The 26,014-nt window shown below is 43.3% G+C and overlaps 1 protein-coding gene across 2 annotated transcripts in view; it reads left to right on the top strand.

Moving 5' to 3' along the window:
• The window catches only part of dmpk (DM1 protein kinase), an 80,924-nt gene that overhangs the window by 2,738 nt on the left and 52,172 nt on the right, over positions 1-26,014 (top strand). For both annotated transcript variants that reach the window (XM_026181946.1, XM_026181945.1), the window contains exon 2: positions 17,147-17,238. In XM_026181946.1, the coding sequence (XP_026037731.1) occupies positions 17,147-17,238 (92 nt within the window). The remainder of the gene's footprint in view (positions 1-17,146; positions 17,239-26,014) is intronic.

Below are 26,014 nucleotides of genomic sequence, written 5' to 3'. Positions count from 1 at the left end.
AAAAACCATTTCGGTAGCAAATGCAAAATCCAATATAAAAATAAAAACATATGTTGGTGGCACTTTCTATTACAGCTCCAAAAAATAGAAAAAGCTTGGTGTCAACCATGGTGGCCAAGCTGTCATCCCTGTTAGAGAACACCTTCCACCCCATGCAGGTCTTTTTGACAGCACTGAGCAACTCCTTCAGCAACAGGCTGTGGCAACCAGTGTGTCAGAGAGGGATTTAGGAGCTTGTTCCTTCCAATTGCTTCTTTACAATGACCCACAGCAGTACAATTACTGTATCTTTGTATTTCTCACACACATACACATGATATTCTAATAACATCAGTGTCTGTTATTACTGTAGAATACTGTCACTTTTTGTTTAATATATTTAACGCCTGTTATGTCCCGGTGTAGGGGTACCGGAACGCAACATAAGGGTTAAAAGCAAAGTGACACCGCCCTGGTTCCCAAAACCATACACAGAAGCCGATTTACAAGTTAAAGGTGGTTTATTTTGTCTAAACTGAAGCTTAACTCTAGGGAGAACAAACAAAACAAGCTTATTCAGAAATGGAGGTGCTATCTAAACCCTAGGTGAAACAAAAACCAAACAAAAGACAAGTGCTACTCCTAACTGAATAAGTAAGGAGAAAACATTACAGACAATAGTAAGGCAGTTCACCCCATCTGCTTCCGCACCCATTTACACATGAAAAGTAATCTATTTACAAAGCTCAACAGTCCTTAGCAAAACATGTGCACAAAAGTCACAGAGTTTGGAGGCCAAGGACGGATCTGCTGCTGCTGTCAGTTGCTGTCCCGAGACAACTGCTGGAGAGGGTTTTTCAAAACAGCCACTTGATCAGGAAGCCAATCAGCAGCCGTCAGCTCTGGAATGACCTGTAGACTTTTAAACACAGAACAAAAAAAGACAGCCACCGGGATCCGAATTATGGCCCGGACCGTAACACACCTTTAACAGAAAGTGTGGAAACCAGTGCAGTTAGACACATTCCTCAGGCTAAGGCAGTATGCTGCACAGTTTGGAGCTTGTTGTCAAGTGTATCAACTCTAGTCCAATGGACTGCTTTCAAACATATCCTGTTCAAAACATAACGCATTTGCATTTATATAGCACTTTCCTAGTCTTAAAAATCACCTTGAGTGATTTTAGACCACAAGTCACAAGTTACATCCTTTTCCTTCTGGGTCAATTAAATGTTTTATCCAGTTGGGAGAGAGACATTTTTTCAGAGCCTTGGCGGTTATTAGCCTTGATAGAACTAGGTTATTTATTAGGTCATGTGCAGTGACTGTCCAAGGATCAGTGATGTGGATGACATGAAAATAACCTCTGAAAATAACAATCTCATTATATAAAATAAAAAGCATCAAAGCACCACAGGACTCTATATATTACTTTTAGTCTACTAACCCAGAGAATTGGCTTGTTGTTTTTTTAAATGTTTGTTGCTTTTTTAAATTAAATATGAGGGTGACTTTTCACACTTTTGTGAAGTAACTTTGCAATACGTTGTATATCTAAAACTGTTCTTTCTTCATCTAAAAAGTTTACGCTGTACGTCTGTGTCACCCATATTCCTCTCTGGACCTGAGAATGAAACAAAAAATAATGGACTGGAAAACTTCCCTCTATTCATAAACGATAGCTGCTATTTTTAGTTGTAAAGACTGAGTCCAAATCTGACAGTTGCTATGCTGAAGAGGAACTCCATTTATGGAAAACAGAACAATGTTATGCTTAACAGCAAGGACACAGAACAGGGAGCAGTATGCATACTCACAGGTTATAAGAGGCATCTGTGTTTTTTGGGAACCAGTTGGCCACATCTAAAAAAGAAAGGAATGCAAATTTCACTTTTAGGGATATCTCCATTCACATATGTAAAAAGTGTACATACCTGATAGTATTCTGCTTAAGAATATTTGACTTGGGTCCAACTGGAATGGAATGGACTGTCAATTACATAGGAGTTTTTTAGTTCTAACTACTCCAAGCCACGTTACAAGCAAACATTCACGCATATTTATGCACCACTTTATTTACACAGAGCCTTATCGTGGCACTCAGGTGTGTACCACCCTATGAGTGCCATACATGCTAAGAATCAACAAATCAACCCAAGATGCAGATTATTGAGCTGTGAAAACAAGCCAGAGTATATGCAGGTCACTGTATACTAGCACAAGGAGAATATGAAAATTTCACACAGAACAGTCTCAGCCAACTTAAACCCAGAGTTGTCTTACTGTGATAAGACCCCTGAACCAAACTGCTGACCACATGTCCATCTATTAACTTGTGTTTTTTGTTTGTTTGATTTATAACAGTTAGGTACGTTTAACTCCATCTTATGCTGTAGAAAGCAATTTGGTGGCATTATTTGTGTCCACTTGTCCTAGTACATCGAAAGGTTTTGAAAAGTTAGTGCTGAATTCTATGAATTTTCTTTTCTTTTAGACTTTGGTCTTGAATCACCACAGATCATCTCACAAACAGGGACTCCACAAGGGACTGTCCTGGCTCCATTAGATTTCACATTGTAAATATACAGCAGACTTCAAATACAAATTTGAGACCTACCCCATTCAGAAATACTTGGATGACACTTCCATTGTGGTGTGTGTATCAGGAATGGACTGGGAAGCTTTCAAAAACTTTCAGCAACTGAAGTCACAAAAACAACCTTATATCTAAAGTCTCTAACACGAAGGACATGATAGTAGATTTCTGAAGATTCAGGCCTCCTGCTGTCAAGGTTTTTAGGGTGGGCATAGAGATGGTAACAAAATATAAATATTTAGGTTTATATCTAGACAACAAACTAGACTGGTCCCTGGATACAGACAAACTATACAAAAGGGGAAAAATCACCTCTTTTTGTTAAGGAAACTAAGATCACTTGACATCTCTAGTAAACTCCTGCAGGTGCTGTTCTGTCAGCCTGTGGTGACAAGTGTGCTGTTCTATGCCGTTTGGAGAGGAAGGATCAGAAAAGGCATGCAAAGAGACTGGACAAACTAATGAGAAAAGTTGGCTCTGTAATTGGAGTCATACTGGACACACTGGGGAAGGTGTTGGAGAGATGCAATCTAAATATGTTAGAAGCCATCCTGAATAACCCTGATCCCGAATATCTTTATGGAACAAAAACATCCCATCATTACAAGAAGACTCTACTCTCTATAACGTAAAACAGACAGAGGCAGAAAATAATTTGCCCCCACATATTTTTAACTCAAATACATATAGCAGATGAGCTATGTCAGACATGAATTTCCCATTGGAATCAGTAATTATTGTTATTCAGGTCATTCACAAGAAAAGAAAAAGAAATCCATTCTGGGTTTTTATCAGTTAATTAGTTCATTTCCCATCAGTCAAAACAAAACAAAGCAAAAAAAAAAAAAAAATCACACACACAAAAACTCTACACCAACCAGGAAGCAAAACAAGTATGAATCCCACCCAGTACTCCATAATTCTGTCATGGTCTGCAGAAGCAGACTGTGAAGGAGGACCCAAGTGCAGACACGGAAGGAGACAGAAATGAGTTTAAACAAAAGGAGAGCCATTCATTATGGCTGATTAAACATAAAATACAAAACGAGGTAAAACGAGGGAATGTTAGGGTGTCTGGGTCGTCAACCCAGAGTTTTCAGTTTTACAATATTATTGAACTTTGATTTTGCCATTATTTATCATTTCTAGTCTTTTGGTTTCTTTGTTAGAGTTGTCTGCCTTCTGGTTTCAGTCTCTGTGTTCAATGGTTGCTCTGTCTCCCCTGTCAGCTGTATCCCCTTGTCAATTCCATCTTTCTGTGTTATGTTTCCTGTTTTACTTTGAAAGTCTGTGTCTCATGTTAATGTGTCTGTGTTTGCTTCCCTTGTCTCATTAGTCCTGATTTGTCCCAGCTGTGTTTCCCTCCAGTATCCCATTCCCTGATTGCTCTCTCTGTGTATTTAAGCCCTGTGTTTTCTTTTGTCTGTGTCACGATCTCCCTCATCCCACACTGCATGCGAGAAACTACAATGAGGAAACATGAACATGACCATTGATTAGCATTCAAATATCTCAGTGAATACATAAAGATTACCACAAAGCAAGAAAGCACGAGACAAGGCTAATCAAAAGGTATTGGCTGAAGAATATGCTTATTACGCCAACCCTTTTAACAACAGATCTTTTTAAGCATGCAGCTCATGTACATAGGGCTCGAAGCAAAGAATGAAGCAAAACAAACAAACAAACAAACAAAAAAAAAAAAAAACTTTCCACCTCACATGAGTAACTACATTAAATTAAATTTCATAAAAATAATCAATGCAAAACAATCAAGAGTTTCAGTATTATTATTTTTGCTCTTTTCATTCTTGATTTATATATTTTTCTAATACTCTATTTTTACACGTTTTTAAACAAGGAAAATTAACTCCACCTTTTTAAATCACTGTCATAACTATTCCACAAGTTAACTCCTCTAACAGAAACACATCTCTGCTTTATGTTTGTCCTTATCTTGTTTTGTTTTTTTTGTTTTTTTTTTAAACAAATCTGATCCCCTTAAGTCATATTGAAACTCTGACTTCAAACAGCTTCTGAGTACTTGTCATGAAACGCCGTGTGGCAGGCAGGAGATGAGGACTCAAAGTGCAGGACTCACAGACTCAAGGGATGAACTCAAAACCACAGCCTTATTTGCTGGTCACAGAAAAATGGGCATACAAAGTAAACTAAACTGGGAAACAATCAACTAAAACACACAGGGAGATCCACACAGCAAGAGGGACAACACGACACTGACTCAGAGAAACACAGGGTTTAAATACACTGGGAAGTAACGAGGGGAATGAGACACAGAAGGAGGGCACAGCTGGGAGAAATCAGGACTGACGAGACAAGCAAAGCAGGACGCATTCACATAAGACACGCCCATCAAAGTAAAACAGGAAGTATCACACAGAGACGCGAACTTGACACGGTGGAGACAGCAACTAAGAAACACAGAGACATAAACCATAAGGCAGAGGACTCGAAGAACCAAAATACACAGAGGGAAACTCAAACAGGCAGACACAGACTTACACAGAACAGAGGGGACACAGAAACATGAAGGGCAAGGGATTGAAACTAGAAACCATAGAATAACTCACACAAGTACAATAATACAAAAATCACAAAGAACTAAACATGCTGGGTCAGGAGACCCAGGACCCTGACAGTACTATGGCAAAGCAAGTTATTTTGTGCTTTATACATTATCTGTGCCATTTTATATTCAACTAAATCATAACATTTCAGGGTATTCAGAACAAAATGTTATTTGTTTCTATATAGTTTGATTCATTTATAATTCTTATAGCTCTTTTTTTGTAACTTGAAAATAGGAAGAGTATTTGTTTTATATGCATTACCACATATCTCTAGACAGTAAGTCATATATGGAAGCAACAGAGAACAATAAAGTGTGTATAAGGATTTCTTGTTCAGGACAGTTCAGTTTTGTAGAGAATGGTTTTTGACATTTTTGTTTTCACATGGTTTATATGAGACTTCCAGCTCAGCTTATCATCAATTATCGCTCCAATAAATTTATTTTCATATACTCTTTCAATTTCAATTCCATTAACCCCGATATTTGCCAAAAATAATAAATTTTGTTTTCTTTCTATTTAACGATAACTTATTTATATCAAACCAGTTTTTTAATATATTTAACTCCTTTTCCACTGTAGTCAGAAGCTGTTCTAGGTTTTTACCTAAGCAATACAGAGTGGAATCATCAGAAAATAATACACATTTTAACAGTTTGGAAACACTACATAAATCATTTATATATAATATGAATAATTTAGGTCCCAGCACAGAGCCCTGAGGAACACCACAAGTTACCTTCAACTTCTTAGATTTTACCTTATTGATTTCTGTCATCCAGGTAACTTTTCATCCGCTTGTATGCCATCCCTCTTATACCATATCTCTCTAGTTTATTCATTATTATAGAATGACCAATTGTATCAAACGTCTTTTTTAGATTAGATTAGATTAGATTAGATTAGATTAGATAGAACTTTATTAATCCCTCGGGTGGGTTCCTCTGGGAAATTCGATTTCCAAAAAAGCACAGCACCGACAGAAGTTACAGAGTTACAGAATATTATATATATATATATATATATATATATATAATACACACACACACACACACACATATATATATATAAATACAGAGACAATATAAATAAAATATACAAAGGGGATAAATAGAATAAATAGGAATAAAAATAAAAATACAAGTGAATTGCACATTTCAAGTATTGAGTCTATTGCACCGTTGACTATTTACAAAAGTATTGCACAAAAGGTATTGTACAGTGAGGTGAAGAGGCACTACAGCTTAGTTGTTCCCCCCTCCTTTGTCCTCCTGTTTCCCCTCCCTCTCCCCTCCAGGGAGGAGTTAAACAGTCTGATGGCGTGTGGGACAAAGGAGTTTTTAAGTCTGTTAGTTCTTGTCTTTGGGAGAAGCAACCTGTCACTGAACAGACTCTTCTGGTTGTTAATGGCCGTGTGCAGAGGATGTCTGGCATTGTCCATAGAATAGAAGAGAAGAGCCCCCCCAGTCACAAAAACTGTGAAAACCTGGCCAGAAGGTGCATCACATCAGCTGCAGGACTGTTTTGAAAACACGGACTGGAGCGTGTTCGAACATCAGGACCTTGAAGAGCACACAACATCAGTGCTCTCATATATTAACTTCTGTGTCAACAGTGTCACTGTGGACAAACGTCTCCGGGTGTATTCCAACCAGAAACCCTGGATGACTAAAGAGGTCCAGGTCCTGCTGAAGCAACGTGACGCCGCTTTTAGATCCGGTGATGGTATGCAGTACAGTGCAGCCAGATCTCAGTTGAAAAGAGGCATCAGAGAGGCCAAGGCAGCGTACAAGAGAAGGATCGAAGACCACTTCACCACCAACAACTCACGACAGGTATGGCAGGGAGTTCAGCACTTAACCAACTACAAACCTGGCAATACCACGTTGACTGAGGGTAACGCGGAGCTTGCAGAGGAGCTGAACCACTTCTTCGCACGCTTTGAGGTGAAGGGACCAGAGGCAGCAGCAGAAAAAACATCGGACAGCAGCAGCCCAAGCCTCATAGTGCAGGAATATGAGGTGAGGCGCACACTGAGGGCAGTGAACCCCAGGAAGGCCACCGGACCAGATGGGGTAACCGCAAAGGTCCTAAAAGAGTGTGCAGACCAGCTGGCTGGGGTCTTCACTAAGATCTTCAACACTTCACTGTCCCAGTCCTGCATCCCGCCGTGCCTAAAGTCAGCCACAATTGTCCCACTGCCAAAGCGTACTAACATTAGCAGCCTCAACGACTACCGACCAGTTGCTCTAACACCTGTTATAATGAAGTGCTTTGAGAAACTGGTCCGACGTCACATCATGTCCTGCCTGCCACCCACACTCGACCCGCTCCAGTTTGCATACAGAGCTAACAGATCAACTGAAGATGCCATTGCTACAACGCTCCACACCACCATCTCTCACCTGGAAGTGCAGGGCCGTTACGCCAGGCTGCTCTTTGTTGACTTTAGCTCTGCTTTCAATACGATACTCCCGGACAGACTAATAGATAAACTGCTGGAAATTGGACTTCCTTCCACCACCTGCCGCTGGATCAGAGACTTCCTCTCAGACCGTGTACAGAGAGTTAGAGTGGGGCCTCATCTTTCCTCAGCCCTCAGCCTCAACACCGGCTCTCCACAAGGCTGTGTACTGAGTCCCCTACTGTACACTCTGTACACACATGACTGTGTTAGTTCCCACCCAGACAACACAGTCATCAAGTTTGCAGATGATACCACTGTGGTGGGGCTCATCTCAGGGGGAGATGAGACGGCGTACAGAGCTGAAGTTCAGAGGCTGTCAGATTGGTGTGCAGACAACAACCTGGACCTCAATACCACCAAAACAAAAGAACTGGTAGTTGACTTCAGAAGGAGGAAGTCCGAGCTGCAGCCTGTCAGCATCAACGGGGAGTGCGTGGAAAGGGTCTCCAGTTTCAAGTTTCTGGGTGTGCACATAGACACAGACCTCCAATGGAGCTCTAACACCTCTGCGGTCTTAAAGAAGGCCCAACAGCGTCTCCACTTTCTGAGAATCCTCAGAAAAATGGACCTGAAGAAGGAGCTGCTGACCGTCTTCTACCGCTGCTCCATTGAAAGTGTGCTGACATATTGCATCGGTGTGTGGTTCTCCAGCTGCACCACAGCACACAGAAAGGCACTCCAGAGGGTCATCAACATGGCCCAAAAAATCATTGGACATCCTCTTCCCTCCCTGAAGGACCTGTACAGCACTCGCTGTCTCAAGAGGGCACGCAGCATCCTACAGGACTGCACACACCCAGGACACCGGGTGTTTAAGCTGCTGCCGTCTGGCAGGAGGTTCAGGCTGCTGAGGTCCCGAACAAATAGACTCAAGGACAGCTTTTACAACAGGGCAACAGCCCTGATCAATGCTAACAGCTGACCTGACTGGATACCTCCCTGGACTTTTTAGGGGGAGGTAACAATGTTTAAAACGATAACAATAATATTTATATTTATAACAAGGTGCAATAATAATTAATGTGCAATAATAACAGTGTGCAATACACATACACTTATTCTTCTTTTTTATACTAAGTTAATATACTGTGTTGTGTTGTTTGTTACGTTGTGATGTGTCATATCGTGTCGTGTTGTGTTATATGTAGTGCCGACGTAGGACAGTTTTTCCAATTTCATTGTACTACTGTACTATGTATGACTGTGCAATGACAATAAAGAGTTATCTTATCTTATCTTATCTTATCTTAATGTCCATCAGTTTCTTTAGTGTCCTTTTCTCTGCCACTGTCACCAGAGTGTCCAGCTTCATGCCGACCACAGAGCTAGCCCTCCTGATCAGTTTCTCCAGTTTCTTTAAGTCTATAAAAACACCAACAGTATATTCCTTATTATCTATTGCAGTAGATATCCCTTCTACAAGTTCCATCACTGCCATCGAAGTGGACCTTTTCGCTCTAAAGCCATATTGGTTATCACTTCGGAGATTATGCTTCTCAATATATTTATCAAGTGTATTAACAAATAACTTCTCTAAAATTTTTGAACCTGAACAGAATCATGAAATCTTTAACCTTACATCACATAGAGGGAAGCAACACAGATGACCTAACAAAGATGGAATGAAAACACACTGACTAAATACTCACAGGAATTGATCAGGGGAAGTGGAAACACATGGAGAAACAGCTGACTGGAATGAACATAATGAACCCACAGGGGAAGTAAAACAAAACACGTTGAACATGGAAACACACAACTCTTCAAGCTTCGCCATGATCCTATCTTTCGGGTTAGGTTCAGGTCATTGATAAAGGAGGTGGCTGACATCCAGAAGTCCTACCAGTGGCTGGACAAAGCTGGACTGAAAGATACGACAAAGACACTAATCATGGCAGCACAGGAACAAGCTCTGAGCACAAGATTCATAAAGGCTGGGGTCTATCACACCAGGCAAAACCCCAGGTGCAGGCTTTGTAAAGATGCCCTGAGAAAATCCAGCACTAAACAGCAGGGTGCAAGATGCTAGTGGGCAGGGCATACATGGAACGCCATAACTAAGTAGCTGGCATAGTGTACAGAAACATCTGTGCCGAGTATGACCCGGGAGTCCTGAGGTCAAAATGGGAGACACACCCTAGGGTGGTGCAGAATGACCAAGTTAAGATCCTGTGGCACTTCCAGATACAGACGGACAAACTGTTGATGGCTAACCAACCGGACATAGTGCCGGTAGACTGTAGTGATAGATGTAGTGATAACGAATGACAGCAACATCAAGAAGAAAGGAACACAAGAAGGGCTCAGAGAAGTGCTGAAAAAAAGTGGAGGGTGAAGGTAACGGTGGTCCCAGTGGTAATCAGAGGACTCGGTGCAGTGACTCCCAAGCTAGGAGAGTGGCTCAAGATCCCAGGAACGACATCCGAGATCTTTGTCCAGAAGAGTGCAGTCCTAGGAACAGTTAAGATACTGCGCAGGACCCTCAAGCTCCCAGGCCTCTGGTAGATGACCCGAGCTTGAAGGATAGACCGCGTGCAGGGGTGAGAGGGGAATATTTTTAATATTTTTTTTTAATTGTTACATCACGGTCTACTGGTACAGAAGTGCAACATAAGGGTTAAAAGGAAGGTGACCCAGCCCCGGTCCCCAAAGCCAACCCAGGTTCAGCCCTGGATTTACCTGGATTTGGGGCCGGTGTCCTGCAGGTTTTAGATGTGTCCTTAATCCAACACAGCTGATTTAAATGGCTAAATTACCTGCTCAACATGTCTTGAACTTCTTCTCTACTTTTTCCACTCCTTAATCATCCACTCCACGGACAAAGCTATTGAACTGCGTACATTTTCTGTTAAGCATTCTGAATTTGGTTTTTGCTTGCTATAAATTGGCCTCAAACCACACTATAGCAGAAGAAAAGGAGGATGAGGCACCAAAGTTAAAAATGGCGGCCACTTCCTCACTTTTGGAGCAGCACAGGAAGGCATTGGTGAGTGATTTCAAAACATCTTTCAGCCTACTGGAGTCGAAGTTTGACGAAGTCCGGTCTGCAGTGAAAGATCATGGTCAATGACTCAGATGTTTAGAAACTATTTAAGTCAGTGGGTTAGGGAGCTCCACAATGTTTGTTCCAACCTCAGCAAGTCTAATACTAAACTTTTGGCTAAAGTAACGGACTTAGAAAGAAAGAAATAGATGTCAAAACCTGCGTATTCTGGGACTTGAAGGCGTTGAAGGTTCGTTCCACAGAATTCTTTGTGGACCTGCTTAGTGAGGTCTTCAGGAAAGACAGGATCGGCTGGAGATTGCCAGATTTCAGATTACCCTGAAAGCCTGTTTATCTGGTCATTACGTTTATCTGGTCATTACGGAGGGCTGAGGGACAGCCCTGTGAGTAGATTTTTCTGATTTTCTCCTACTCTTGGGATATGCAAGGACTTTTGTTCATGTTTCAGCATTACAGATTCATCTTCTTTTCTCTTCTCTCCTACGATTTACAAGCAGGTACACCATACTTATTCTAGGATTGATTATTTTCTCAGATAATCGGTTGTCTTCGTGGGTCCAATCCCGTGAATACCAGAGGATAGTAATATCATACCATAAAATGTGTTATCAAAGACTTTTCCTGATGTTCCTCAATCCAGACGACACTGGCATTTTAATTCAACTGTACGGCAGATGACAACCTCCTAGAATTCATTTAGGAACAAATAAGCTCGTTTTTACAAATAAATACCACAGGAGAAAGTCTAAGGAGCTTGGAAAGAAAAGCGTCTGGACTTCTTGAACTTTCTTGCAGACATTTCATCTGAGAAGCTTCTTCAGTTCTAAGAGCAATTGGTGGAGAGTCCCAGATTTTGAGCCCTATGGGAGTGTCCCCAAGAGGGTCACGGACCCCCTATTGATCCTCAACCTAGTCACACGAGCCAAGCTGTGAACGCGAGTGTGGGTCACAATCAGCCAAGGTTTCGGGTGAACCCACTGTGAAACCTAGCCCCACCCTATCATGTGATTTACTGAGGCCAACAGGCCCAGGATGTGTGGGCATTAAGCCACCTGGGAAGGGATCTCAAAACTGGATTATAGATGGCAGACAGTTTGGTGTTGTAAAGAAGTCCAGACGCTTTTCTTTCTTTAGCTCCTTAGACTATGAAGACCTGGATGACTGAGAACCTTCACAGACACCACAGGAGTAACTTATAGCCTAATAATTTGGGATACACTGAAAACCTTCCTCAGGGGTCAAACTATTTCCTAAACAGCAAATATAAAAAAAGGCCCGTATATAATCACTTACTTTAGTTAACCAAATTAAAGAAATAGATCTGCTCTGCGCTACGGTAAAAAACCCAGACTTATACAACAAGCGCGTGGAACTTCAGACTAAATTTGATCTCCTTTAAACACACTAAATTGATGGTCAGCTTCTGAGGAGTAAGAGTTTGTTTCATATTCATAGCGACAAATCAGGTAAGACGCTAGCTAACCAGTTAAGGGGCTTTCAGGCAAAACAACATATCACAAAAGTCAGAATGAATAATGGTAATATCACCTTGGATTTTTCCAAAATTAATGATATGTTTAAGACTTTACACCTCTGAACTCCCACAGGAAAGCACTTTAATGGATAACTTTTTAACGCTTTGAACATTCCTACGCTTTCCTCTGATAGTAAAAATAGATTATACAAACCCATAATGCAAGAGGAGCTGAGCGCAGCTAATTCCTCACTGCAGTGTGGAAAATCACCTGGACCTGATGGATTTCCCATAGAATTTTTCAAAGCATTTTCATCATTGCTTTCACCTCAATTATGTCTAATGTGCATGAATCGGAGCGGATTCATGCACGTGTTGTAAACTTCCGCCATCCTATTTCAAGGCAAGTATCACTCTTGTCCCAAGAGGAATGTCCAGTGGAATGTTTGTCCTACAGGCCAATCTCTACATTAAATGTCGATGGTAATATTTTGGCTAAATCTTTGGCACGCAGGCTGGAAAATAATTTCCCATCCATTATATCAAAAGATCAAACTGGTTTCATTAAGAATCTTTACTCTTATTTCAATATCTGTTGTCTATTAGATATATTATACACCCGTTCCAGTCAGAATCCTGAGTGCATTCTTTGCTTAGATGGGAAGAAGGCATTCAATCAGGCTGCTGCCAATATTTATTCCCAAATCCTTTGATTCTTTAAATTCAGTTATATCATCTTATATATGGAGAGGTAAACACCCCCAGTTGAATAAAGCTCTTCATCAAAAGTCTTGGACTAATGGAGGCCTGGCACTGCCTAACTTCCGGTATTACTATTGGGCAGCAAATACGTGCTTATATCTTGGGTCTATTTCCAAAACAAAGATAATTGCCCTTCCTGGGTGTCCATGGAGTTGAACTTGGCTACAGATTCATCTATTCTGGCTCTGATTGGATTTTCACCCACCCTACCCCCAAACAAGAGCAACTGATAATCCAGTTGTCTGGCTCACGGTGAGGGTGTGGGCTCAGATGAGGAGGCATTTAGGCTTAAAAAAATTTAACATCTTAAAATATGTATCTCCCACTGTGATAAACCATGGCAGACCCGAAGACATTTTCAAGCTTTTCAGGATGCTTTATTGAGGCACACGGTTGCTGAATACACACATGAATGGCTGCAGTATCCCAGCTGTCAGCCGACACATCCACAACACAACAACTCAGACTGTGCAAAGCCTTTTCATCTCACCTACAGCAGCACTGCAGACCACGCCCCGCCATATACCCCCATTGCCCGACAGGCCGGCAAGCCATCTAGCCGAACCTACTGTTCCCCCCGCCCAGACCGTTGGTGCTCCTGGGCCCTGGTGAGGGACAGGGATGTGACCACTCTGGCGGTCGCCCACATATCCAGCAGCGCCAGTGACAATGTGGATCCAGGGGACGCCCTGCGTACCCAGCGGCAGCCCTGGAACTGGTCCAGGGGGCCAAGCAGCGACAGCGCAGTAGACGTAGAAGTGAGCCGGGGCTCACCGAAAGCTGGTCCACCTCCTCCACCGCCAGCAGGCATGCCTCCTGTACACTGGCAGTCGCGGACCCTTGGGCACCTCCAGCAACAGTGTGGCAGGTTCCTCCTGCGCTCTCCATGAGCTGACCTCCGGCTCTTGCTGAGCAGGTGGTTGAGCTGGTGGTGAGCCCAGGAGATGCTCCGCGGCCCTCCTCCAGGGAGCAGGAACGGGCACAGATCCCTGCCGGGCATAAGCTGCTACCACTTGATGAGTAGGGATGGGTGCGGCGGCCGGCTATGTCCTGGCTTGTCGCATCCTGGGGCCTGACATGGTCGTCAGAACAGCCTGGACCTCCTCCACGCCAACGCTGTCGGGGAATGCCGGTGAGAGTGAGAGTGCCAGATTCTTCATTACCTGTAGATGCTGCTGGGTCCAGTCTTACAGCTCTTCTGTGCTGGCCATTTTGGCCACCATTCAGGCCAACTCCTCCCCTTGGCGGCCAGTTTGTGGGTCTGCCGTGCCCCCCATCCTGGGTTTCGGCACCACTGTGATAAAACAAGGCAGACCCAAAGATATTTTCAAGCTTTTCAACATGCTTTATTGAGGCACATGGTTGCTAATTACACACATGAATGGCTGCAGCATCCCAGCTGCCAGGCGACACATCCACAACACAACTACTCAGACTGTGCAAGGCGTGATAGCAGATGCCACGCAGGTGCATCCATCTCACCTGCAGCAGCATTGCAGACCATGCCCCACCACACCCATATACACATTTTTTCAGATATCTGCAGATCAGACATTTTCTCAGACATTCTCAGACACTAAATTTTCCAATAGCAGCAGCTGCAATGTCAGGGATATGCACCTTAATGTACAGGGTGGGCCATTTATACGGATACACCGTAATAACATGGGAATGGTTGGTAATATTAAAGTCCTGTTTGTGGCACATTAGTATATGTGAGGGGGCAAACTCCTCAAGATGGGTGGTGACCATGGTGGCCATTTAGAAGTCGGCCATCTTGGATACAACTTTTGTTTTTTCAATAGGAAGAGGGCCATGTGACACATCAAACTTATTGGTATTGGTTTTTTTTTTTTTTTTCGCCTGTCCCGTTTGGCTCTATTGCCATCAGAATTACTGTCTAAAGGCAAAGAAAGATGCCCAACGGATTTACTTTACCAAATGGACCATTGCAGCCTTGCCGTATTGGTCTATTTGATTCACCTTTGCTTTTATTGTTTATTTTATTTTATTTTCACTTGCTAAACACGGGACAGACTTGACTGGGGAAAAGAAAAGGGAGAAAGAAAGAGGGAAAGAAAAACAGCGGGGAAGAGGAACGGTGATAAAGGGGCAAAAAACAAAAACCAACAAAACAAACAGACAAAAATACATATATCAATCACCTGGATCACCTGTTGAGAAAGAAAAAAGAGAAAACAAGCAAAAAAAAAAGAGAGCAATATAATAAACAACATCATCGCGATGATCTATGGGAATGTAACAGTAAATACTAAATATTAAACATTATTGTGCAGCACGTAAGATCGACAGTGCACAGTGTGCTTTGAGGTAGGAGCCAAAGAGGGTGTAGTTTGTGTCTGTGAGCACCCGTGTGTACACCTGTGAGCATGAGCGCGCTTGTATTTAAAAGGTTCCTTCATGTAATGATCTGCTAGAGGGTGTGGGGGAACCATAGCCCCGTCCTCCAGGGCATGAAGCAGGTATGGAGGAGATCCAGGCTCCAGACATCCAGAGCCCCTCAGAGCACAAGAGACCAAGGAAGACCAACGGAGGGGCAACCGTGCCACTATCCCAGAAAGAGCTGAGGAGAGTCCCAGATGAGGGGTCACTCAGCAGCCGTGGAGCAGCTGTGCCAGAGTGACCAAGCCCGAGGCCAAGGGCACCCCACCCCCCGAAGGGGCCCGAGCGAGCCCCAGGCTCCAGGCCCCGACAAGCAGCCACCAGGAGTGAGACGGTGCGTACCTGGACGCCCATCCCCGGACACAGAGAACCACCAGTGCACCAATGTGTGGGGGCATCTGCCACTGGCACGTGGAGTGGTGGGGGGAGATAGGTCTCCATACCTTCGAGGGCCTGAGATGTCCCCAGAGAGGTGACGTCTGATACCCGAACTGACATATAGACACAAACATACAGGCACACACAGATACAAACATCCATTCCCACCCTCATACTCTCATATGCAATTACTCAGCACTCACCCAACGTGGAGAAAGATATAAATAGACACTGTACACACAATCACACTCCCAAAGCGTACTCTAAGCCCCAGATCTAGGTACCCTTGTCCCTGGAGGGGGAAACTGCACCCAGACCCTGGTAGTGTTACCCTCTTCCCTGGGGTGGAGAGACACAGACCGCCCCAACTCCGCAGCAGCAGGGAGGCCCCACATTCCAGACCCCAATTGGATGGCCGACTCCTCCTCCCAGCTCCCCCGCCCCAACAGGCAACAGAGAACGGGGGGGTGTGAAGACTCCAAACCTCCCTCCGTCCGCTCATAAGTAGTGTTGATGCATGTGTGTTCCAGGAGGGCATGGAGCTACCTGCCAGAGAGCAGCAGGTAAGCGCATAGCCCCTCCTGATAGCCCTCAATGTATACGTGTATTTAAAATTGAGAGGTGGGCAACGACGCCAGGGGTGAGGTTGTACACCCTGATGGTCATCCGGATGCTGTGTAGCGTGCCCACCCCCAAGGTTTCGGAAATGTCCTAATCTAGAAAAATACTGGAGAGACACATTTCAAACTTTGGCACTAATTCTTGGATAGCATGTGGGTCCTAATCCATTAGCTACACTTTTTGGCACCACTGGAGAGACTGATGCACAGTTGATCTTGTCACAGTGTCACACACCGTCTTTCACTTCCCTTGTGGCTAGGCATGCAACCCTGCTAAGATGGAGTAGCTCAATGGCTGAGGGACCTTATGTGTTATTTAGGCCTCGAAATGATCCATTATTCAATTAGTAATACCAGCAGGAAATTTTACAAGGTGTTGGGGCAATTCCTGAAATATTTTTCCCCACTTCTAGCACTACTCAGTAAATTCTCTGTTTTTGTTGCTGTTGTTGTTTTGTTCTGCTTTTTGTGGGTTTTTTTAAACTGGCTTAAGGGACAGGGCTATTGTGTGGGATGGGTAGGGGGTAAAGTGATAAAAGCAATTAAAAGTTATGAGAATGTGTTATTAAGCTGTAATTTATTACATCAGCTTAAGCAATAATTGTGAAACCTACTGTATAACAGTTGTGTGTATCTCTTTTTCTTTGTTGTTTCAATCTAATAAATATATATTTAAGAAAAAAAATGTATTTAGAGCACACTAATAAATTGTCCCACACTGATAAATTACTGCAAAATTGTTAAATTAGGAAAAAATGATATTTTTAAAATAATGCCACTGCATTACCATTTTTAGGTCCATTATTTCAAATAACACTGAAATAATAAAGTAAAATAATTGAAATCATTGTCTCTTCTCTCCTTTGTCACAGCTGAGCCTCTAGTAAAGGAGGTTAAGAAAACCCGCATCAAAAGAGAAGACTTTCACATCTTGAAGGTGATTGGCCGGGGCACATTCAGCGAGGTGAGCGAGAATTGTACCTACTACTTTATATGAGTATAATTTTTAGGTATTGACTTAAATTCTACATTTAAGAATATGAATTATTTAGCTGCCTTTTTATGTGGAATGGGGTTTTACTGAAAGGAACTGGACCTGTCTGCAATGATACTACTTACACTCCACATAGTTTCTTCTTAATCATTTCTACTAGATCTTTTAATATCAACATGTCAAGGCCACCAAAATGGGTAGAACTCTGTCACGGCGGGGTATGCCAGTGAGTTTGTGAAAAGGACCCAAAAGCAGACACTAGAGAGGTGAACTGAAGTTGAAACCAAGAGTGAGCTATTTATTATGGCTGGTGGACATGAACGTAAAACACGAGCAAAGGCAAAACAGGAGCGACAACTAAACTGAAACCTAAAATGGGAAAACTAAAAAACTACTGTATTTTCAGACTATAAGGCAAAAAAACCTCACTCAACTCATTCTTCTTGCTTCCTCCACTTCCGTACCATTGATTCATTAATGTTGAATTCTCTGCAGTGGCTCTATTCCCATGTTGTTGCAGTATATTAATGACTAACCTCGTATTGTGGATGGATTATCTCAGTTGTTCTCCTGACTGAACTTTAGTCCGTTTATAGCATCCTGCTATGCAATTGCATTAGTCCCTAACCATCAGGAACCCTCACGGTAACTTTTATCGTATGGAAAAAAGTTAGTGTTCATCCTCCATCTTCACTGTGTATGTTATACTAACATAGCTGTGTAGCTAGTGATCACATAGCACATCATTTCATTATATACCAGCTAGCCCAACTTAAGTAACCCTACAAAAGTCACTGCTGTTTAGGTTTTTTTTTTGTCTTCATTTATGTTGGAAGTGTTAGCAGAGCTGTGCGTTTTAATTATTCAGAAATCTCTCAGTCAGAACATGCTATATCATGTTTAGGTGGAAACTAGCAAGCTAACTTCCTGCTAACTTCTATCTCCGTTAAATTTAATACATTCTGTTTTCGTGGATGCCTGGATGAGATGAAAGAATTTAGATAGTTTTTAACTGTCAGTGATGCCGCAGTGTTCGGGACCTGAAGGGACAGAGTTTAGGACCCAGATTACTCTGCGAGGTTCCTAACTACCGTAGCCGTAATGCTCTGACAATCCATCAAGCGGTGCAGCTTCATAGCTTACCAAAGTCATACTAAAACATTTTTGACAGATTTTTGAGTGCCGTGTACCACATAAAATCGGTTCGAGGTCAGTAAACACAACCAGAATTCATGCATAAGGTGCACCGGATTATAAGGCGCACTGTTGGTTTTTGAGAAAATTAAAGGATTTTAAGTTTGCCTCATAGTGTAGAAAATATAGTATGAAAACTGTGACATGGCTGAGGTAACTATGAAAACTATAAATCAGCTATGACAACTGTGATAACTATGATGACTATGGTGACTATGACTACTAAGGTTACTATGACAAGACATGGAAGGAAAAGAAATGACCTGACACTGAACAAAGGAAGACAGAGGACTTATTACAGACAAGAGGTGATCAGGGAAAATGGAAACACAAGACTTTCAGAATAAAACAGGAAACATGAAGAGACGTAAAGATAAGATAAGATAAGATAAGATAACCTTTATTAGTCCCACACGTGGGAAATTTGTTTTGTCACAGCAGGAAGTGGACAGTGCAAAAGTTATGACGCAAAAATTAGAATACAATAAGAATAAATACAGTACACAGCTGTACAGAATAGAATAAAATAATATACTATATACAGTAGAATAAAATAGAATAAAAATATACAATAAGATAAAAATAGAATACGAATGCTATATACAACTGAGTAAAAATACAACGATGCCAGAAAAGATTATTGCACTTAGTGTTATTGCACATGTGTGGATGTGTGTGTTTGTTCAGTTAAAGTCTTTGTTGTGGAGTCTGACAGCAGTGGGGAGGAAAGACCTGCGAAATCTCTCCGTCCCACACCGTGGGTGCCGCAGTCTCCCACTGAAGGAGCTGCTCAGTGCTGTCACAGTCTGCTGCATGGGGTGGGAGACGTTGTCCAACAGGGATGACAGCTTAGCCGCCGTTCTCCTGTCACTCACCACCTCCACTGGGTCCAGAGGGCATCCTAGAACAGAGCTGGCCCTTCGGATCACCCTGTTCAGTCTCTTCCTGTCCCCGGCAGAGATGCTGCCGCCCCAGCAGACCACACCATAAAAGATAGCAGAAGCCACCACAGAGTCATAGAAGGTCTTCAGGAGAGGGCCCTCCACCCCAAACGACCTGAGTCTCCGCAGCAGGTACAACCTGCTCTGCCCTTTCCTGTAGAGGGCGTCTGAGTTATGAGTCCAGTCCAGTCTGTTGTTCAGATGAACACCAAGGTACCTGTAGCTGTCCACAGCCTCAATGTCCATACCCTGGATGTTCAGTGGTTGCAGTGGAGAATGCTTGTGCCTGCGGAAGTCTACCACCAGCTCCTTGGTTTTACTGGCGTTGATCTGGAGGTAGTTCAGCTGGCACCAGTCCACATATTAACACCGGCTAGACAATATGAAACACACAGACAAAAAATACATGAGACTAACACAGAAAACCTAGGAGAAATATAAATTAAACTCAAGGCAAACAAATAATAATCCTAGAACTTAGCATCCTTTCAATATAAATACAAAAATAAACACAAAATGCTGGATCATAGACCCAGCAAAAGTTTAACAAGTTTATTTATACAATAAAGTTCACAAGGGAAAGGCTTTCTGTCAGTGAAGTCTAATGTCCAAACAAAACAGGGAATTCTACCTCTCCTTAACTTCATAGAAGTCTTCACAGAAGACCTCTCTCTCTGATCTCCAGGGTTTTCTGCACAGAACAAACAAGTTAAGTAACTTACAGGCTGAAGGCAGACCACAACAACAAACAAGAGAACCAGATTCACTAACTATTTCAATGATCCAGTGTAGACTGAAAGCAACCTAAATAGTAGCAGGAAAAGACATCCATCCATTTTCTTCCACTTATCCGGGGCTGGGTTGCGGGGGCAGCAGCACAAGCAGAGAAGCCCAGACCTCCCTCTCCCCAGCCACCTCTTCCAGCTTGTCTGGGAGAACACCATGGCACTCCCAGGCCAGCCGAGAGATATAATCTCTCCAGCGTGTCCTGAGTCTGCCCCAGGGCCTCCTCCCGGTGCGACATGCCCCAAAAATCTCACCCAGGAGGCGCCCAGGAGGCATCCTTATTAGATGCCCGAACCACCTCAACTGGCTCCTTTCAATGTGGAGGAGCAGTGGCTCTAGTCTGAGCCCCTCCCGAATGGCCGAACTTCTCACCCTATCCTATCTCTAAGGGAGAGGCCAGTCACCCTTCAAAGGAAGCCCATTTTCGCCGCTTATATTCGGAATCTCATTCTTTCGGTCACTACCCACAGCTCGTGACCATAGGTGAGGGTAGGGGCATAGATCGACGGGTAAATTGAGAGCTTCGCTTTTACACTCAGCTCTCTCTTCACCTCAACAGACCGGTACAGCGTCTGCATCCGCTGTACCGGATCTGTCTGTCAATCTCCCGCTCCCTGCTTCCTTCTCGTGAACAAGACCCCGAGATACTTAAACACCTCCACTTGCGGGACAATAAACTCGTCCCTGACCCGGAGTGGGCACTCCACCCTTTTCCGGCTGAGGACCATGGCCTCAGCTTTGGAGGTGCTGATTCTCATTCCCACCGCTTCACACTCAGCTGCGAACCATTCCTTTTTTTTTTTCTTTTTTTTTTTTGGAAGTGACATCAGAAACAGCAGCATGTGACATCACGTGATGGCGGAGCTTCAGTTCATCCTTTGTCATCCTTTTTTTTTTTTTTCTTTCTTTCTTTTTAATAGGACAGGGGGAAAGAATGAAAGAAAGAGGGGGAGAGGAAGAAAGAAAACCAAAGGGGAGAAGAGACGGTGAGAAGGGGGGGAAGAGAGAAAAAAAAACAAAAAAACTCCTGGGTCACCTGTATGGAGAGAAAGAAAAACAAAAAAAAAACAGGGGAGACAGCAAACAACAAAGAGCAACATAATAATAAAAAAAAAAAAAGCACCATCACAATAAACTAGCTAGTCATAGATATCAATAGTTACTAAATAATAAACGATATTGTGCAGCACGCAAGATAGACAGCGCACAGTGTGCTTTGAGGCAGCAGCCAAGAAAGCTGTAGTCCGCATCTGTGAATACCCATGTGTACACCTGTGTGCATACCTGTGTGGATCAGCATGCTTGCATTCCAAAGGTTCCTTCATGTAATGATCTGCTAGAGAGTGTGGGGAGCCACAGCCCTGTCCTCTATGGTATCAAGCAGGTATGGAGGAGATCAAAACTCCAGACATCCAGAGGCCCCCAGAACACAAGAGACCAAGGAAGACCCACAGAGGGGCAGCCGCGCCACTGTTCCAGTAAGAGCTAAGGAAAGTCCCAGATGAGGGCTCATTCAGCAGCTGCGGAGCAGAAGCCAGGGGGAGTTGCAGTGACGCGCCCGTGAGCTCCGCCGGCAGCCAGCTGTGCCTGAGTGACCGAGCCCCAGGCCGAGAGGCCGGGGGCACCCCACCTCCAAAGTGGCCCGAGCGAGCCCCAATAAGCGGCCGCCAAGGAGTGAGCCGGTGTGTACCCGGACGCCCACCCCCAGATACAAAGAACCACCAACGCACCGATACCTGAGGGAGTCCGCCACCGGCAGGGGAAGTGGAGCTGCGAACCATTCCAAGGCGAGCTGGAGGCCATCAACCAATGAAGCCAACAGAACCACATCATCTGCAAAAAGTAGAGATGAGATCCTGAGACCACCCAAGTGAAAGCCTTCCGCCACTTGGCTACGCCTAGAAATTCTGTCCATAAAAATTATGAACAGAATCGGTGACAAAAGGCAGCTCTGGCGGAGCCCATCACCCATCAGGAACGAGTCCTACTTATTGCCGGCTATGCGGACCAAGCTCTTGCAACGGTTGTATAAGGACTGAATGGCCCGCAGCAATTGGACACATTTACTGTTAGCTATTAGCACCAGCTGTCAGCATCAGCTGCTAGCCGCTGCGCTGTCTTCGGATAGCCGGTTTCTGGACTGTATTTGTTGCTCCTAATCTGTGGAACAATCTTTCCCAGCACATTAGAGGGGCCCCTTCACTGTCCACTTTTAAAACACGTCTTAAAACCCATTTTATCTCCTTGGCTTATGACACAGTCTGACCCTGATTTTATTATTTTAATCTAATGTGCTGATTTTATTGTTTTAAATGTAATTCTCATCAACATTTTTATACTATTTTATTATTGTTTTTGCTATTTGTGCTAATATTATTATTTTAAATGTCATTTTAATAATCATCTTATTTTTTATTTTTTAAATATTTTTTATTCATTTTATATTATTATTATTATTATTTATTTTATTTATTTTTCTTATTTTTTAACATGTTCAATGTATCATTTCTGGCATGTCAAGTGTACAGCACTTTGTGTTCAGCTGGGGGCTGATCTGAAAGTGCTATATAAATACTACAGGGAGTGCAGAATTATTAGGCAAATGAGTATTTTGTCCACACCATGCTCTGCATGCATGTTGTCTTACTCCAAGCTGTATAGGCTCGAAAGCCTACTACCAATTAAGCATATTAGGTGATGTGCATCTCTGTAATGAGAAGGGGTGTGGTCTAATGACATCAACACCGTATATCAGGTGTGCATAATTATTAGGCAACGTCCTTTCCTTTGGCAAAATGGGTCAAAAGAAGGACTTGACAGGCTCAGAAAAGTCAAAAATAGTGAGATATCTTGCAGAGGGATGCAGCAGTCTCAAAATTGCAAAGCTTCTGAAGCGTGATCATCGAACAATCAAGCGTTTCATTCAAAATAGTCAACAGGGTCGCAAGAAGCGTGTGGAAAAACCAAGGCGCAAAATAACTGCCCATGAACTGAGAAAAGTCAAGCGTGCAGCTGCCAAGATGCCACTTGCCACCAGTTTGGCCATATTTCAGAGCTGCAACATCACTGGAGTGCCCAAAAGCACAAGGTGTGCAATACTCAGAGACATGGCCAAGGTAAGAAAGGCTGAAAGACGACCACCACTGAACAAGACACACAAGCTGAAACGTCAAGACTGGGCCAAGAAATATCTCAAGACTGGTTTTTCTAAGGTTTTATGGACTGATGAAATGAGAGTGAGTCTTGATGGGCCAGATGGATGGGCCCGTGGCTGGATTGGTAAAGGGCAGAGAGCTCCAGTCCGACTCAGATGCCAGCAAGGTGGAGGAGGAGTACTGGTTTGGGCTGGTATCATCAAAGATGAGCTTGTGGGGCCTTTTCGGGTTGAGGATGGAGTCAAGCTCAACTCCCAGTCCTACTGCCAGTTTCTGGAAGACACCTTCTTCAAGCAGTGGTACAGGAAGAAGTCTGCATCCTTCAAGAAAAACATGATTTTCATGCAGGACAATGCTCCATCACACGCGTCCAAGTACTCCACAGCGTGGCTGGCAAGAAAGGGTATAAAAGAAGAAAAACTAATGACATGGCCTCCTTGTTCACCTGATCTGAACCCCATTGAGAACCTGTGGTCTATCATCAAATGTGAGATTTACAAGGAGGGAAAACAGTACACCTCTCTGAACAGTGTCTGGGAGGCTGTGGTTGCTGCTGCACGCAATGTTGATGGTGAACAGATCAAAACACTGACAGAATCCATGGATGGCAGGCTTTTGAGTGTCCTTGCAAAGAAAGGTGGCTATATTGGTCGCTGATTTGTTTTTGTTATGTTTTTGAATGTCAGAAATGTATATTTGTGAATGTGGAGATGTTATATTGGTGTCACTGGTAAAAATGAATAATTGAAATGGGTATACAGTGGGGCAAAAAAGTATTTAGTCAGCCACCGATTGTGCAAGTTCCCCCACTTAAAATGATGACAGAGGTCAGTAATTTGCACCAGAGGTACACGTCAACTGTGAGAGACAGAATGTGAAAAAAAAAAATCCATGAATCCACATGGTAGGATTTGTAAAGAATTTATTCGTAAATCAGGGTGGCAAATAAGTATTTGGTCAATAACAAAAATGCAACTCAATACTTTGTAACATAACCTTTGTTGGCAATAACAGAGGTCAAACGTTTACTATAGGTCTTTACCAGGTTTGCACACACAGTGGCTGGTATTTTGGCCCATTCCTCCATGCAGATCTTCTCGAGAGCAGTGATGCTTTGGGGCTGTCGCCGAGCAACACGGACTTTCAACTCCCGCCACAGATTTTCTATGGGGTTGAGGTCTGGAGACTGGCTAGGCCACTCCAGGACTTTCAAATGCTTCTTACGGAGCCACTCCTTTGTTGCCCGGGCGGTGTGTTTTGGATCATTGTCATGTTGGAAGACCCAGCCTCGTTTCATCTTCAAAGTTCTCACTGATGGAAGGAGGTTTTGGCTCAAAATCTCACGATACATGGCCCCATTCATTCTGTCCTTAACACGGATCAGTCGTCCTGTCCCCTTGGCAGAAAAACAGCCCCATAGCATGATGTTTCCACCCCCATGCTTCACAGTAGGTATGGTGTTCTTGGGATGCAACTCAGTATTCTTCTTCCTCCAAACACGACGAGTTGAGTTTATACCAAAAAGTTCTACTTTGGTTTCATCTGACCACATGACATTCTCCCAATCCTCTGCTGTATCATCCATGTGCTCTCTGGCAAACTTCAGACGGGCCTGGACATGCACTGGCTTCAGCAGCGGAACACGTCTGGCACTGCGGGATTTGATTCCCTGCCGTTGTAGTGTGTTACTGATGGTGACCTTTGTTACTTTGGTCCCAGCTCTCTGCAGGTCATTCACCAGGTCCCCCCGTGTGGTTCTGGGATCTTTGCTCACCGTTCTCATGATCATTTTGACCCCACGGGATGAGATCTTGCGTGGAGCCCCAGATCGAGGGAGATTATCAGTGGTCTTGTATGTCTTCCATTTTCTGATGATTGCTCCCACAGTTGATTTTTTCACACCAAGCTGCTTGCCTATTGTAGATTCACTCTTCCCAGTCTGGTGCAGGTCTACAATACTTTTCCTGGTGTCCTTCGAGAGCTCTTTGGTCTTGGCCATGGCGGAGTTTGGAGTCTGACTGTTTGAGGCTGTGGACAGGTGTCTTTTATACAGATGATGAGTTCAAACAGGTGCCATTCATACAGGTAACGAGTGGGGGACAGAAAAGCTTCTTACAGAAGACGTTACAGGTCTGTGAGAGCCAGAGATTTTCCATGTTTGAGGTGACCAAATACTTATTTTCCACCCTGATTTACGAATAAATTCTTTACAAATCCTACCATGTGGATTCATGGATTTTTTTTTCACATTCTGTCTCTCACAGTTGACGTGTACCTCTGGTGCAAATTACTGACCTCTGTCATCATTTTAAGTGGGGGAACTTGCACAATCGGTGGCTGACTAAATACTTTTTTGCCCCACTGTATATTTGTTTTTTGTTAAGTTGCCTAATAATTATGCACAGTAATAGTCACCTGCACACACCGATATCCCCCTAAAATAGCTAAAACTAAAAACAAACTAAAAACTACTTCCAAAAACATTCAGCTTTGATATTAATGAGTTTTGTGGGTTCATTGAGAACATGGTTGTTGTTCAATAATAAAATTATTCCTCAAAAATACAACTTGCCTAATAATTCTGCACTCCCTGTATATACTATATGAATTGCTTGCTTGCTTACATCATGACTACTGCTAAGGTGCTGCTCTTCCGGACTCTTCTCACTG

This window comes from Astatotilapia calliptera, chromosome 10, assembly GCF_900246225.1.
Source record: "Astatotilapia calliptera chromosome 10, fAstCal1.2, whole genome shotgun sequence".
Classification (NCBI taxonomy): Eukaryota; Metazoa; Chordata; class Actinopteri; order Cichliformes; family Cichlidae; genus Astatotilapia; species Astatotilapia calliptera.
This window is presented reverse-complemented; position numbering and strand designations above follow the sequence as displayed.